The sequence below is a fragment of the Phalacrocorax aristotelis genome, chromosome 21 (assembly GCF_949628215.1).
Source record: "Phalacrocorax aristotelis chromosome 21, bGulAri2.1, whole genome shotgun sequence".
Lineage (NCBI taxonomy): Eukaryota > Metazoa > Chordata > Aves > Suliformes > Phalacrocoracidae > Phalacrocorax > Phalacrocorax aristotelis.
Genome location: NC_134296.1, coordinates 3,818,618 through 3,836,155, shown reverse-complemented (window position 1 = coordinate 3,836,155; position 17,538 = coordinate 3,818,618). Strand labels below are relative to the sequence as shown.

At 45.2% G+C, this 17,538-nt stretch overlaps 1 protein-coding gene across 2 annotated transcripts in view; it reads right to left on the bottom strand.

Moving 5' to 3' along the window:
* Window positions 1–2,227: 2,227 nt before the first annotated feature.
* The window catches only part of ILRUN (inflammation and lipid regulator with UBA-like and NBR1-like domains), a 33,038-nt gene continuing 17,727 nt past the window's right edge, over window positions 2,228–17,538 (bottom strand). Inside the window, exons 3-6 of one of the 2 annotated variants that reach the window (XR_012663945.1) lie at window positions 16,553–16,750; window positions 13,866–14,194; window positions 4,986–5,221; window positions 2,228–4,490 (exon numbers count right to left, since the gene is read on the bottom strand). Coding sequence is in view for 1 of the 2 variants with exons in the window: in XM_075115753.1 (XP_074971854.1) it covers window positions 5,186–5,221; window positions 13,866–14,194; window positions 16,553–16,750 (563 nt within the window). In the remaining variant the exon portion in view is untranslated. Of the gene's footprint in view, window positions 5,222–13,865; window positions 14,195–16,552; window positions 16,751–17,538 lie in introns of both variants that reach the window. The other variant, XM_075115753.1, reaches the window with a different exon arrangement.

The window sequence follows — 17,538 nt, the reverse complement described above, 5'->3', positions numbered from 1 at the left end:
TGCAAGTGCCCACCAAAGCACAGACCTTCACATGCCCCGTCCTGATATACAGGAACACTGGATATTCCTTTAGTGATAGTAAGAAAAGAGAAGAAACCCAAACTTCCTTCATTCCAAATTCCTCTCCTGCCTCGCCAAGAGGCTCATGAAACAGCAGTTCTGACGTGCGGCTGTTTGAAGTCTGAAGCATCACCACTTACTGCACCAAGGCTCCGAGTTAAGTGCCGAGATGTAACGAAGCCACATGAGGAGCATTTAAAGACCGTAACCATAAGGACCATAAAACCCAAAGCGGCTGCAGCGTCGCTTTGCGCTGGTGACCCCTGTACAAAGACCACTAAACCCAGATTTCTGCTCCTCCTCACACCTGCGCCCGGACCTCTCAGTGCTTCGGTCCCGATTACAGCCGGGAGGCGCGGGCAGCATGGTGCGGAGCTGGTGCTTACCTCCACCCCCTCCATCCCCCCGCCGGGGCACCTGCACGGTGCTGAGCCCCAGCCACCCCCTCGCCCGCACCAGCTGAGGACTGGCGCGGGCAGGAGACGCAGCTTTGTTATGGAGAAAATACCTGACCTTGCAACAAGGGACATTCACAGCCGGCACCGGTGAACAGGTACAACCACACGCGGTAACGGTCCGTACCGGCACCGTGCGCCCAGTGCAGCCCTGGTGGGAATCCTCCTCCTCCTCCAGAAAGGGATGCTGCCGTGAGCCCCCTCCCTTCTTCGCAGGCTCTCCTGCCCCATCGCCCTTCACACAAAAAAGATCTGTGCGGGCCTCTCGGCCGTCCTTGTACCCATCCGCCTGCACTGGAAAGGCTGTTTCATATTCAATATGCACTGAATTTGTTTGGTGGGGTTTTGTCTGGGTTTTGGTGGTTTTCTGGTCTCTTTTTTTTTTTTTAAAGTGATTTGGGGTAAAGACAGGGCTAGAACTGGGCTTAAAGACACTGTGCCGTAGTGTCTGGAAACACCCTGGAGGTAGCAGCAAGCTGGGTACATTTAACTACAAGATGACAGATTCAGAAGTTTTTGCAGCTTCAATAAAACTCTCAACAGGTACAGAACATTTTTTTCTGTGTTAATTTAATCATACAAATATTCATTTATACATTAAGGAAAAAGCTTCCTTTATTTTTTTACCCCCAATGTGCTATCATAGGACTTCTCCCAGACTCAATGAGGCAACACACCATCCTGTTCTACACATGCACTCCCCCCGGAGAGAATAGACAGGCTGCAGAACCACCCACGCACTCACACACACACAAAAAATTAAACACACAACAGAAACCCAGACGTGGGACAGCGTGCATTTCCCAACCCCGCAGGCTCCGGCCGCTCTCACGCCCACATGCTCCCTGACAGCTTTGCCCCTCCGTGGGGGAGCTGCATCTTCCAAACCTCGGAGAGGTCTAAATCCAATGCTCCCGAGATGCGGGCAGCAGACTCCAGCTCCCCCCACCTCCTCGCGTGGCACTGCCAGTTTTGGGCTAGTCCTAGGGACAGCGTGCTCCAGATTGCCTCGGCTGAGAGAGGGTGCCTGGGCTGCCATCGCTCAAGTTGTATTAGCAGTATGGTTCCGCATCCCAAGTGGCTCGTGCTTGACACAGGGATCCATTTTAGAGACCATCAGAGATGTTCTGCATGACCTTTTTTTTTTTTCCTCCGGAGGAGCAGGGATAAGGAAGATCTCTCTCCCTCCTCCTCCTCCGGACTTCAAGACAGATGGGTGTTAATCAGACCGGAGCCACCTGCAGCCTCTCTGTCACTGCATCCTCCCATACTAGTGGGTACCAGCCCCATCCCTCCCCCAGACAGGAACACCAGCCTCACTGGGGTAACAGCCTCTTTACTGGTTCACCAGTCTCAACCCAGTAAGGATTTCCTCCCGTTTCTAACGGGCCTGAGTTTGGTGTGTGTAACTCACCTGGATCGGGTCATCTGAGCCACCGCACACGCTTCAGGCTCACCAAAATACCTGGCATTCAGTACTCCCGAAACATCAGGCCATTTGTTTCATGTATCTGATGTTAAAACTCTGCAAGTTTGAATCCATCAGCCCTGCGGAAACCAGTACAATCACAGCGCCCTGACATCACCTGGAAAGAGCTTTGCTGAATACATCTCAAATCCCCCTACTTAAAAGCTGGAAACCTGACAGCAAGAGCAATTTGAGGGCTGGCTGCACCACTAAGCTCCAAGGAACCAGAGGAAATAAAACCACCTTTGGCATCAGTGAAACAGTTTATATTAGAGGAAAAACCCAGAGGTAGCGCAACCGCTAATTTAAACATTCTTCTACTGTCACAGGCAGGGTTACAACCCCAACCCTCTAAGCGTCCAGAGCTCTGTGCGACTGTTTGCAGAGATCATTCCCGCAGACAAGAGCGCTCACACTCAGCTACCTGGGGAAGAGGGGTGACGTGAGCAGCAAGAGGTTGCGGATTTCAGCAGCAACTCGGATCCGGCCCCGCCTTTCTTCACGCCCTGGAGTAAGTGAACCTTGTCACAAGGACAGCACAGACCAAAAACACTCGAGAGGAGAGAGAATTCAAGCCTGTGCAGAACAAGCGTGGCTTCTGAGTGGGAAAGCACACAGCTACATGGGGTCCATGCAAGTTGTTTTTTTTTGCCTCAGGAAAAGGGAAAATTCTGTCTTAGGAGGAACGCAGGAACACGAATGTGGCAGCCTTTATATATGGGAGGAGCGTACATGGCTGGGAGAAGAAAGCCAGCATGGGGGTATCCAGGTTCAAGGGTCTCCCACCAGATGCCTCAACTGACACAAGGCAAAGGCTGCAGCACCAGCTGTAACATACGGACTCAGATCTTAATGTTTTCCCCCCTTCCACTATGCAGCTGATAAAAGCAGCTAATAAGATAAGGAATCACCTCATCACTTGGACAAACAGCAGTCTCCAGTGTTTTAGACACCTTCAGAAGGGAAGCGGCAGTGTTGCAAGCGCTGCGATGGTGAGGTACGTGTTCATGCCTTCAGAGCGTGTCGCACAAGCCACCTGCTCAGAAAGGAGGGAGCGAAGAAAGAATCCACTTGCCCATGCTACACTACAGCAAAGCAAATCATCCCCTGGACTGAATGCTAGGAGAAGAAAACTAATCCAAGGCAAAATGACCTTACAGGACAAGAACCAAACGCCACAGCTGCACTGAGCAGCGCAGCACCACCTTCCACGGGGTCGCTCTGGATCTTTACACTCACCCAGCTCTAGCAAGCTGCCAAGGCAGGCCCAGGTGCTCACCAAGGGCAAATGGCTACCAGTCCAAATCCTGTAGTGCCTCTTTTATGCAGACAATTTCTTATATTATACCTGTTTCTCCCAGCAAATAGATTTTTGAAGGGAAACGTCAGCTAACAGTGGCCTTCAACAACTGAACCTCTGGAATACAAACAAAATCTATCACCCCGTCCTTCCTCTGTTGGATACAAGGGACTCACACCGTCCTCCACAGATCCATCTGTACACACCAAGACAAGACAGTCCCTGGTGGCTGCAATGACAATGAATCCCCTGTTCAAAACCAACCAGGAAAATACAACTAGTCAAGAGCAATCAGCGTAAAGCCAGGCACTGTGCAGCAAGCCTGCGCTCTGCTCCAACAAGGAGAGCAAGGGTCTTCACTGGAAAGACGTGGAAGAAGGTAGTGGGAGCTTTGCGTATTACTGTATTTTTGGCAGACGGCTGTGCCAGCCTTGGTCACGTTTCTGAGTAAGACCGCGTCCCCTCACCTCACTCCCCCCTTCAGCGGCATCTGTGCCGACACAGCACTTTAGAAATCCACCACAGCACTTGAGGCCGTTCTCCCTCCCCTCACACTGGACTTCCTAATCCATAACTGGCAGAAAATACACTGGAGGAACAGCAGAGCAACCTGAATCTTTAGAGGAGCGATTCTTTCTCCAATACCAAGCTGTGGAGAGCCCATTTAGAAGGTAAGAACCTCAATGAAGCTACAAGCCAAGACGATAAAGGCGAATGAATACAAGGCGACAGAGTGGAATCCAGCTGATGATGCTAACTCTTGCTCTGCCTTCAAAAAACAATTAGCCTCTAAGCTAATATCGCAGGAGAAATGAATTCAAACTTATACTCTATAAGAGAGGTGGGAGATTCAAAATTAAAAGGACATGATTTCATAAAGCTCTGCAACTACTACGAAGTGAATTACAGCTACAGAAAGAGAGTTTCCTCTTGGCACAAGACTGACGCGCTTGCTTGGTTGCTCTAGGCACAGCTACTGTACATCAGGAGTAAACAAAAAGGTATTTTAAAATGCTAACCACACAGGACAGCTCTGAAAGTTTAATAAATCTGTTTCTTATTAATATGGGTGTGTATCTGTGCGTACTTCACGTACACAGGGAAGGGGAACGAGCCCTCCATGTTACCCTAGAAGTCAGAGTCTCTCTCTCCACCTTTGATACTGAAACCTGGTCTTCAGCAGGGTTTCCAATGACACGCAGGACAACTAACAGCAACAGCCAAACCAAAGGGAAGGGAGTAGGGGCAGGGAAGAAATAAAAAAAAAAAAAAAAAAAGGATTAAAAAGTTGGTAACGAAACCCAGTAGATTATATTAAAAATGCAGAGCTGGGTGCAGACCCACCCTGTCATTAAAAAATATTCGACAAAAAGAAGTCACTGCACAAACCCCAGAAGATGCTAAGCAAATTCCCATTCGTAGCAAGCAAAACACGACAGTTCCATAAAAATGCACGCTGTCCCTTATCAAAAAAAATATGAACAAGAAACAAACAGAAATTAAACATTTGCTCAAACTACAACCGCTCTGTAGGCAAATATTTTTTTTAGAAGATGGCTTTTTCATTTTCATTTCTTAAACTTCTTTTTAAGCTACCTAATTATGTGAGAGAATGATTTCTAAAAAAAACCATGGTGTTGGTATATTTTCTTCCTCATAGCATTAAACAACACTCTGAAATCCAGCATTCACACATGCATACTTAGATTTCATATTTTCCTCTGGAAACAGCTAGTCTTAAGTTACTGGGCTTTTTTTTCTCTTCTTTATCCAGAACACGGAGGCAGAGAAGGGGGGCTCCACGTTGTGTCTGTCTGCCACATGAATCCCCCTCCCGTCCCCCAAAAGTCAGTTCTCTGTTAAATTCTCTTCTTGTCGATACCCGTTTTGTGTTTTTGTGTTTTAAGACTGTCCGAAGGGATAAGGACCGTGGAAACCCTGAAAGAAAGTTGGAGACATAATCAATTTCAATAGGCAAGAAATAAAATTGATGAGCGTATGCCTACAAATACTGACCATCCCCCCCCACGCTTCTACACCAAACGCAACCCTCTGCCCCGCAGTGCGACCTTTGCTGTCCAGCCTTACGAAACACTCTTAGAACGCAGGTTTTGGTGTTTGTAGCTGGTTTCCCCAGAGATGTTGGATGCCATCTACTTACCGTTTTCAGGTGCTACTTAAGGCAGGTAATAGCCAGGTGTTACCAGGCCACAAAGCAACTTGTGGTTGTTTTCTACACCAGAGTGAAAACAGGTGCTACAATACCTGCGAGGCCAAGCAACTGCAGCGTCACAAGTCTATTCTAAAGATCACAGCAAACAGTAAGGGTCCGTAACTGGTAGAAGAGTCTGTTTTAGAAAAAAACCCAGGATTTGGAAGTCCACGTTCCTACACCTGCCACTTTTGCTCTCTCACAATAACAATATTCATTTTCCTCAAGTAAAAAAATCAACCACAACATTTAACAGAAAAAAAAAAAAATCTCAAAATGCTTACTACAGACTCCATTTTCCCTCCTTTACGTCCTGAAGCGAGTTGCCTAAATGACAGATCTAGTAACAGGCCTCCTATTAACAGGAACTCCTTTCTGTAATTTCTGCTGTTCAAATCAGCCACCCAGGTTTCATCAGGAAGCAAAAGAAAGTGACCAACAGGCAGGCAAGAGATCTCTCAAGTCACAGGGATATAAAGTTTGTCACAATGACGAAGATACAAACCACACACCAAATCCTCCTGTAGGATCCAGACACATACCCGGGTCAGAAGTGAGACGAGGGAGAAAAGCTCATTATATTTCACTGTTGAAGTTGGAAGACCATTACGCAAATGCTTTACCACAGTCCAGCTTCTTTCCAGCACGCTGATGGGTGAGGCAGCCGAGAGCCCGATTAGCACAAAGCCCTTCTTGGTCTTTAAGTGAAGCTCTGGCTTCAGTTTTCACCATTTTGCCTTAACGGGGCAAATCTCAAAGCAAGCACTGTTTCCTGCGTGTTCTCCTACAAGTCTATAACCACCTCGCTGCATGAGCCGCAGAGCCATGAAGCAATGAGCCTTTAATATGACTTGTATGAAGTACCAACTTCATTAGCTTAAGCCCAATTGCAAGAACCCAAGTTCAAGAGCTCTGTTGTACACCTATGTTCTAAAGGAACCGCTGTAAGAAGCCTATAATCTTGCTACGGCTGGTGAGAAAAAGTTAATTCTTTAGGATAAATCAAGCGGCAAAATACAAGACAATGGTAAAATGAAGCATCTATCAGCAGCTCTCAAAATTCAGCTGAGGAGGAGGATTAGGAGACAATTAAACGGGACATCTCATGAGCTGCGTGGGAAATATGGAAGACTGGAAACTTGGAAATTGCTGTTTGCAGACAGAAATACATACAAGTGATGGAAAAACAAACACGCTTCTACCCTAGGAATATGCCGCACTCCCAGTTTGTAAAGCAAGCTTTTCAGAGGATAACGCCCAGCAGACTCCAGCACAACAGTTCAGCTCCGAAAGGAGACGCTCCCACCAAAATCAAGAGTGAGATATTCAACATTTCCGAAAAATACAGTCACTGAAACAGGAGGAAGGGGAAGAGCAGCAGCAAAACATTAAAATAATGTGAATAGGTGCACAAAACCACCCCCAAGGGACACAGAAGGAAAACAACGTTACAAGGAAGATCCTAGGCAGTCTCACCTCGAACAGGTTAAGCTGTTGTACGCATTACTGCTTTACAGAAGGAAAAACAGGATTTGTTGCCCATTACCTGTACAGACCCATTTGCCAGACTTTGCTTCATCTTTCAGTTACCTGCACGTAAGGCTTTGTTTGCCGATACTGACTGGCAAGCACTCACAGGCCTCGTGAGGCTCTAAACATCAACTCCTCCAGCTGCCTGCTCCCTCTGCCGGGGGCTACCGCCTGCACGGCAGATACGACACCGGCAAAACCTTGTTGGTTTAATTTGTGCATGCTGTAAGCAGAGACATCTGCATCACTCCGTGACACAAAAGAATTAACACAGTTCATCAGTACACAGCCCAGAGTCCTCAGCTTCAGGCAGACATGAGAACAGTTCAGTAGCTCTTTTTGTATGCAGAGGGAGACCCTGCGAAGAGGTTATTAACCTTATTTTCAGGGAAACCCTCTGGATCTTCAGATACTGTTTTCTGTAGCATCTAATTTAAAGCTACACAATTACGCTAATCATGTGTTAATTAAAACCAGAATTCAGCTCACCTTCAGAGTGTCAGATTACTAAGTCTATACAGCCTCGTACCACTTACTACACTGCACTTAACAGGCTGCCATCTCCAGATGGGATCCGCTCACGAGCAATTCCAAGAACAGTCCCAGACTCTGTGACCAAGGTTAGCTTCTCCTGATGCAACGAATTTCACCAAGAAGAAAAAGCCCAAAAATCTTTCCTTTGGGATTGCCACTCTTCACTGCATTTCACTTACCCATGTGCTTTATTAGTGGACACGAGAACTTACAAAATTGAAGAACACTTGTTTCTTTTAAGATCGAGCGTAGACTTGGTTTACATTTATGCCACACGCACAGTGTAATAGAGTCTTGACACCTGAAAACTTCAGTTACAGCTGCAACACAAATACCGAACTCCATCATATGCCATTTTCAAGAATAATTATCCCTTGTATGCAATGTTTTACATCATAAACGTACACAGAATAACTTTTGCACAACTGCATTTTTTGAGTTATTTCAGCTGATGAATTATTCACGCTGTTTTTGGCGAACTCCCTTCTACTCTCCAAATGAGATCGCTACCTGTATGAAAAGCTCAGCTGCAGCTTTGCAAGTTTACTTTCAGTTCTTCCAGTATCTTCCACAGAAGCTACTGCTAACTTGCTAGTGAAAGCGTACTTGCTATTCATACAAACACGTGAGAGCAGAGGACTGTGTCTTTCTGAGAAAAGACTCCATGTGAAAATTATTGGTATAAATTCTCATTTGACCTCTGTATCTAGAAGGGAATTGAGACCTTTTGGAAAGTTAAAGGCCTCTGTAAATACTGAGCCCTTTACATGAAGGCACCTGTGCTAGAAATAAAATGAAAATTAAGTTAATCTTTCATAAACCATCACAACACAGGCTTTCAAATAGCTATCTTTATTTCACCTTTGTGACTGAGTCAAGATCAATAAAAGGTACACTTCAAGAGAGACAGGAGTTTCTGATGCACAGCTGCAAAGCAATACAGGAGTCTCCCAGTGTACACTGACAGTAGCATCAGACAACGCTACAAGTCCCCGTTTCCTCGTCACCTCCTGGGCCGCTCCTAGCCAGTGCTTCTCCAAACTATGCAGAGTTCTCTTGACTAACTTACATGAACTGAACACAAACAGAAGAACAAAGTATTGAGCACTTTTTTTTTATTCCATGCATGCTGTGCAAACATGGCGTGGCAGTTAAGACCACCAGGAAGTTAAGAACCTTCTCACAGTGCAGCCACTGGTAGGGCTGGTTTAGATGCACATAGCTGACAAAGTACATGAGGGCTCAGGTACATGATTAAGTTACCATGCAACAACTTAGCTCTTGTAACTTAATCAACGGCGTGCTTTTAGTCTGCAGAGATTAAAAAAACAGGGAAACTCTGTTGGCCTGCAATGGAGCAAAGTTAAGCTAAAATCAGATTATCTCACATTTCCCACAGTCCAAAAAGCACACGGACTGTCGGTTTTCATGGATGAGCTAACATGCAGCATCCAAACACATTAGTCTTTCACCAGATAAGCAAACCAGCTCATGCAACATCAGTTTAGCCTGCAGATGCTATGCAGCAGTGTGGCTGTCAAAGAGTAGCTACTGTAGTTTTGAGTCCAGCCTTCTCTCACTTTGTTCTAAACGAATTTAACCATGTGGGAACTAGCCCAGTTTGAAGCCCAGATGCCAGGATGGAAGGAGCCTCTCTTGTACATGGATGGAAACGTTTCTGGGGCATCCTCCTTACCCGCAAGTATAGTTTAGTACCCAAATAGTTTCCAGTGAAAGAAAATTTCTGTTTAAAGTTTACAGAGGTGCTCCAAAAAACACACAAATCGGAGTGCCCTGGTTTCAATGAAGGACGCACCTAGAAGCAGCAGCAACTTTTAAACTCAGAGAGGGGAAGCCAGTTCAGGGCTCTAAGGATACAGAGAGGTTTGGTTTCCCCTTATGTATAGAAAGCTGTCAAGTAACATGGATCAGAGCTCAGCTCCACACAGAACGAAGATGGGGAGCATAAAGACAGCAGGAAAAAAGGTGTTAAGATTTTAATTTTGTGAACACCAAATATGCTTGTATTTCATTGGGCTTTTAAGAGTAGCATGAGTAATGCACAGAACAGATTAATACCAGGCAAGCTGTACAACGCCCTTTGCTACAGTGGCAACTATGCAAATTGTTCTGTACTGGCAAATCTCTGCAGAATCAAAACTTCTACATGCAGTTTTCTGCATCACACAGAAAGCAGCAATTCCCCAATTCATATGGGCGAGATATACATATATATATTTTATATATAGGTGGCAAGTACAATCTGAATGTCAGTATATGGCTATCCACTTCAGATCTCTTTAGACATTTAAACCTGTATGCTTCTTTCCTTAGTTAAGAAATTTAACCCTAATTCCCCAGGCACTGTAAGACCGCATCTTGCGCTTTTAATGTAAAAGACTGTCACAAGAGAGCAGCAATGACCTCGACAGTGTTGCTATGAGACTGAGCCAGTAAATAGAAGGAAGCTATATTAGCCTCATCTCTCTTGAGAATACAGAGTGAAGGCGATTGCCAAAGAGGAGAATAAAATACCCATGCATGGGTATATCGGGACTCTAATACAGCTCATCCCTATCCTGAGATAAGCAACCTATCCTGCACTTTAAGCACATCCTTCATTCTAAGACCATGCAAAAACTCCACTGGGAATAGATATAACGACAACATGCTTAAAGCAACGCCCCGAACAGAGGCCCTGATCCACAACCTTCCAGCAGTTTATTTGATAAGGTGAGCAGGGCGGACCCAGGGAAGGCATACGCTACAGCAGGAATAAAGACAACAAATCAGTTTGTTTCAGCCATATCACAGGTTTCATCTTATCTGCTTATAGGGAATTCAGTGCCTTGTTTTGTTTGGTCTGTTTTTTTCCGAGGAAAGTTTGCTTCACCGAGCAGAGCATCCAACCCACGTACTCTACACTGCTGTATAAGAGCATTTTGAATGTTTCCATGCGTGAAACATTGATATACTTGTCTAATCCAGCAGCAGATGGCACGTCAGTGTCACTGAGATCCTGACTCCAATGGGGAATTTCAGAAGACAAGTCACACCTGCTCAGTTGCACCAGAGGGAGAACTAATACAGGCAAGGTCTGGCAACTACTAGTATGTTTTACAGCTGCAGATGCCAGAAACTGCTAGTTTTACCTCAAACATTTCATGGTCTCATGCAACTACATGACTGGGGTTCTCCATAATCTCTTAGCAGAGAGGAAGCCTCCAGAGTCATCTGAGAAATATTTAAGGGCTTATATTACTTCTAAATATGGGACACAGGCCCTTCAGAACACCTTAACTAGACCTCACCCATCCCCTTTGCTGTACCCTACCAGATGGTGTGTCAAACATGACTAGGAATTCACTCCATTCTCTGGGTACATGAAAGCAGACAAAAATATTAGAGGTCCTGCCCAAGATAAAATAAAATCCAGGAATCTTAATGTGCAACTGCGTACCCAACCCACAGTACTTTTTTGTCTGCTCCTAGAACTTGAAATAAAGCCTTTCACGTGAATATTCAATCACAAGAGGATGGCTCCAAATATAGTTTTCCTTCCCTCCTCTCAAGCAGCGGAGCACAGGTCAAGCCCCCAGGGAAGTGGGGAAGATGGGCCAGATATTCTTCCTAACAGGTACCAGAACACCATCTGCTGATCACGTGGTTTAATACTTCTGATATCACCTCCAATAAGCCCTTTCCTGCTTAAGCGGTGACCCCAGCTGGGGATACTGCTGACACGTTACCCCTTTTTAGAAAAAAGTATCTTCTTTTCTGGATTGTAGGAAGGCAGCATACAATGGTGCTAAACCTAAACCAGGGGAGGTGAGCATGTTCACCTGGTAATTTCAAACAAGACCAACTATCTAGGATGTCAAACCTACTCAAACTTGTTCACTAGAGAAACCAATTTTGTATCAATATTCATGTTGTACCAATATGAACGTTCAAGTCTGTAGCAGAAAGCCTCCTGCCCTGGACAGGAAGGGCAAGGCTGGAACAGGACTCTGACCTTCAGGCCTACCTTAATAATGGCCTCCAAAGGAAAAGCTAACTTGTTTTATTATGTCATAAATAGAAACACTGTAGTAGAGACACCAAAAACCTCAAAAAAAAAAAAAATCAATGAACTTTCACATATCCCACACCATCTCCAAAAAGGACAAGGAAGTTATCCCTTCTGAAGCAAGCAAGAAACAAAATTTCTGCTTTTATCTCAGATAACCCACCTCAAATCCACCCAAGAATATTCTGTAAATACAAAAAGAAACTAAAAACCCCAAAACAAAACAACAACAACAACAGGGAGAAAGGCTACCCACCCTATATCTGAGGTTAGATTATAATGGCTCACATCTTGTCAGAGTACTGATTGTGACCTTTGGGTTACTAGCTAAACCAGCTTACTTAAATTTCGTTAAATCCTCACTGGTAGTGCTTCGCTCTCCTTTTTGGCTGTTCTCTTCCGTAGTATAGCTGGCCTCTGCTCTGTCCTCCGCACCTCTGATTGGTAGTGGTTCCTTACACCTACGTTCTTAGAAAAGATAAAGTATCTACTCCTCAGCCAAGAGAGCCTGCAGTACACTTTACCTCCTGGGGCCCACACCACTCTCCTCTCACTAGGCAGGGTAAGGATACATACCACAGGGACAGACCTAGTGAAAACAGAGGGCCACGTTACTGCCAAACCCCCACAACCAGAATTACTACACAGCAACTTTCTCAGAAGTGCAGATATTAGCAGTTCCACATCTTTCCACCTGCAAGTGCAAATCAAGTACGAAGCAAATGCCAAGCTCTGCACTCAGAAAAAATAGGCAAGAGAAAAAAAAAGCCACCTCCAGACTAAAGCTGACCACCAAAAGTAGAACTGAGTTTCCCACTTAAACTTTGTATTTTAGCTATGAAAGGCTTAGGTAAGCCCACTATCTCACCAAAGCGGTACGTAGTAACTGATTTTTGGTTTTTTGTCAACTGATACACAGAGCTGTTACCAATCTTTGCAGGGGTATGTACGTAGGCCAGCCGCAGAGCAGCGCTCCCCACCTGCAGCACCCGAGATAACGTTTCTGCAGAGCTCTATCAGTACACAGACGGCCTCTGCAGTCAGGCAGTGGCCTGTCTCCTCAGGGAACACCGCTATCCACCAAGCAACCAAAAGGCAGTGACTTTCAGTCACTGCTAATCCAGGTTGTATTTGGACTGATAGGTGAAAGGCTTTATTTTTTAATCATTTCCTAAGCCATCCATTTCACTTTTAGTGAGCGAGAATCTTGAAGCAGGAGCCAATACAGCTTACAGCAATTTATGTTTGGGGTGCAAAACACAAAAAGGGGGATCGGTACTCTGTCAAACAGTTAATCCCGCGCATGCCATCAGTAAAATAAAAAATGCATAGCCCTGGTGCAAAGTAGGTCACTAAAATATGAACCACTGGTAGAGGACAGGCAGTTCATCCAGTTAGGAACTAAAGTGCTGTAGGTGAACTAACATTAGGGCTTTATTAAGTCATTCAGCAACCAAGTGTTATTGTCCTACACAGCCTGCTTGAAGTACAGTAAAGCATTTTTAAAGGATTTTAAAAATCAAACTAGTTTGACATACGACAGTACACACCTACACATACTGGCTGCATTAACAGGTGGGTTCTGAATTGTAAATAATCCTGCAATTCATTTTTCACACACAAGCAAATAAAAACAGTCAAAATATCACTCAGACTCATATAGCATCCACCAAGCAAGCTCTTGAGAGAGATTAAAAGTAAAGATAATTTAAAAGTCACCTACAATCATGAACAAGACAAGGACACAGACAGGAATAGTCCTTTGATTGACTGTTCCTGACAGGTAGCTTCTGGGATCAAAATGTTGAGCTCTGTAGTCTCCCCACACCAGCTAAAAAGAAGTTATCTGGTTAACCTTAGGTTTTGGGGGTGTGGTTATTTTTTCTCTTTTCAAAATTATGTAGAACTGGAGCACATCTAGAGAGATATTTTGACTTATTTGCACACGCAACCGGAGCGGGCTCCAGCCACTAATAGTTACAGCACCCAGACAAGATTATATAAATTTTAAGGACTTGAAGCAAAAACAAAAAGGTGGATCTGGTAGAGTCTATCAGAGGCAAAAATATTTTAATATAACATGAGGAGTTGGCAGAGTCAGACAGTCAAATTCAAAACCTTCCTTAGCAGGTCTGGCAGAAGCAGAAGGGAAGGGCTTTGCAGTTTGTAACGAAGAACTATTACATACATCACAGTCTCATCACCTACCCATTCTCCTGTTCTCCCAGGGCACCTACCTTACTGTATGTCACTACCGACAAGTTGTTCGAGTGACTGCTGGGGGAGAGATTTACAGAGTTTTGTGACAGTCCATTCTGATCTTGTTCGATTTGGTCGGGAGCAGGCCCCCATGTGTTTTTGCTGATTGTGCCTAGCTCGGAACCCCCAGGGTCTTTTAGGTTGTTTTCATCTGGTTGCCTGTTCTTCTGTGGAGAGGCGAATGGGTTAAAGTTTCCTTCTACCTTGCGATGCGGTTGCGTGTTGAACTCTGTTTCAAAGGATGACAGCTGCTGTGTTACACCTAGAAGTCCTCCAACTTCCACGCTGAGGATCACCCAGATGACATCTGTGGGAAAAGACAGACACTTGGGTTGTCACTAGATGGGAGTTTGAGAGGAAGGGGGCAGAAGAAGAAAAACAGAACATGAATTCCATCCTTTACAATAGCAAGGGAAAAAGATTCACTGTTTAAAATATATTTTTATGAAGCATCGTAAGTACTGGTTAAACACTAATTTAGTGTCCAATCTTTCAAGAAAGCCAGGCTAGTTTTACTCCTACTAAACCTATACAAACCAGCTAAGAATACATAAAAATAAACTGACATGACAACGAGAAGCTCCGTACTTCAGATCACCAATAGGATGTGCTGAAAAAAGAAACCTTAAGTGACTTTATTCAAGGCTACGCAGCAAGACTGAAACAAGAGCCAGGAGATATCACTGCCAATCTTCTACTCCAATGGTAAAGTAAAGGCAATGTTTTTTGTTTAGCTTTGAAAGGCTTGACTGTTAAAATAAAGCAAAAGAGTGACTAGAAGGTAATTATATTTATGACAATCCACTGCAAGATATCTCCAACCCAGTTCCAAAACACTCACAGTAGGTGGATAAGATACCCAGGCTCGGCAGACTATAACACAAGTTTGCAAACTATGGGTTAGAATAAGACACGTATTCACAGTTCTTACCTAATGAGTCTGTCTCTTGTACATAGATAAGGTTGTTACTTTACTTACCATTTCATTTACACTTCATGCAAACATTATGGCCTAGTTACATAAATGCATTTCTTGGTATGTATCCAAATTCAGTTTTACTGGGTTGGGTTTTTTTCCCCCCCCAACCTCTCCATCAAATGTGCTCCAGTTTTGCTGCACGGAGAGGGAGAATTAAAAAGAACAGCAGCAATACCTTATCACATCTCAGCAGATCTAATAACAGCACCTCATGTCACACGTAATTGCTTCCAGGTGTTTTTGCAGTCAAGTGTTAACCTCTTTGGTGCTGCCACTGGTGGCCTGGGGGAGGAGACAGCAGGGCCTTTTGCTGTTCGGTTTTACCAGCACGGCTCCTCGAGCAGCATTAATTCACTGAAGCTCTCCTTCCCGTCCCTCCCCAGGTTTAGCAGGGCTGGGCTCGTTACTTTGCATTTTATGACTCAATTAAAGACAGTCGGATCATACATTACAAAAATACGACGCACTCAAGGGCCCCCAGCGCCCTACCAGGGCTGTAACCCCCTTACGAGCACCACAGAGGCCCCCCCACCGGCCCGGGACCCCCGCCCGCCCCTCGCCGCGGCCGGGCCGCGCCGCCCGCGGCACCGCGGCGCCCCCTGCTGCCCGCCCGCGGCACCGCGCGGCCCCGGCCCCGGCCCCGCAGCCAGCCCGCGGCCACCCGCCGGGCCTTCACGCAGCTGTTAGGCCTAACCTCTGGGGGACGACTACCATGAGAGCCCTTAATTGTACGGCAGGGGAAGGGCTGCTTTGACTCAAAGCTCGGTAGCCAAAAGGGATTTTAATTTGTAGATTGTTTTCTTTTAAAATGCGCAACTTCGGGAATTTTAATGAGATTTTAAACTGTCAGCAGCCAGGAAAGCCTTGGCTTTAGGAACATGCAGGCCCGTGGCAGGCAGAGCCCAACAGGCCTTTCAACCTGCGCAGAGGAGTTTATGCCCTTCCCTCAGGGACAAGTTACATCCACTTTTGACACCAGAGTCATACGTTTGCTGACAGTTCCACAAAAAAATCACTGTAATTCTGAGCAAATTGTCATTTTTGACTCGGAGTGCCAACACCTCTCACTCAAACCCATGTAACTTGGGATACTCCCAACTGCCAGAACAGACACAAAGATGTTCTGGGTATAAACTAAAGCTGGCTGAAAATGACTGAATGACTCCAAATGAAAGAAAGTGTTGGTGGCTCTGGCTGAGGCACTGGGCGTAATATCAAAAAGTGGTTTTTAAACACAGAAGTATGGTTCCCAGTAGATGCTGCAAGTTATACTATTAAAACCTGGGCCTTAACTACACTTCTCAGACGAGGTTTTCACCACTTAAATAGATTTTACACCCATATGTAGTTGACAGCGGTCAGTGCTGGAGAACTGGGGAAAAAAATCCTGACAAGGTCTGACTGGGAAAGGGTCTCCAGGAGAACTGTACAAGTCCCTTTGTGTTTTAGAGCCTTCTGTAAAATGCTTTTTGTTCCAGTGTTTAGAAAACAGTTGTGTGCTAAGACAGCAAAGCAGCTCACTTGATGTTTTCTCTATTTTCTATATTTAGCCTCGGAGCTGGCAGACCTCTACAATCACCATTTGGTTATCAGGAGAGCGCCTGCAAGGGGCCGGGAGCATCCAGTTTCTCTGTGATAGGAATGTCATGAAGAAGAGCCGGAAGCGCTGGAAAAGGGATCACTCACCTCCGTAATAGAGTCCCGTGGCAGTGCACATTCGCCACTGTCCCTGATACATTCCTGCTGTGCTGGGGCTGCACATCTGAACGCTGACGTCTGCGATCTCCTGGGGCTCCAGGGACCTGACCATCACCATGTTTACGTGGCCAAATTGGTCTCCCCCGACATACTTCAGACAAACCCCCGGGGGCCACGCCTCTGTCCCTGGGATTAAAACAGAAGGAAAAATTACTGACAGTGCACCAGGAAAAAGCTTCATGTCTAAGACTGGATGAAACATGCTTATTAAAACAGTTGTGCAATTGTCGAACAGTCAAAGGAATACCAAGATACTCATAATACAGCCAGCAATGGATGCTGAAGGATAGAGTTTTCAGACAAGGCTTAACTGGTCCGTTTAGAGACCAGCAGGACAATTTGTATTTCTATTTGAATAATCTCTAGGTCTTCTTTACACAGAAAAATTCTCAAAGTCACAGTGTAACAGCTGGGGGGGGGATATCAACACAAGTGACATGCACATCTATTTTACCAATGCTAGAGACAAAGATGAGCTCAGACCAAGGTAGGGTTCCGCCCCTCCCCCCGCCATTTCTTTCTGCCTCCCTACATGCAGCTCCTGAGCCTTGTGACATCAAAACACATGTTATTAATATAAAGTGCTGGAAACATTTTCTTTCAGGGATTCATTCTTTTTTAAGCCTGTTAGTAGTCTCAGGAGGAACTAATAGTTTGAACTATAATTGAAAAGCTAGTTTTATTTTCTAAATTGATTTATTTCCCTTCTTGCACCAACCCTTCTCTCAGCCTTGTGCAAAGGTGGAAAGGATTGCAAACATATGATTTATTTGTGGAGATCTGTGTTTAGACTGCAGATACCAGGACTGACAGCATGACCTGACAATCTGTAGAGATACAGAAAACAGTTACCACACGCAAGCACAGCCATCTCCACCAAAGTTAAGTATTGGGGCAGACAAAGAGAAACGTGC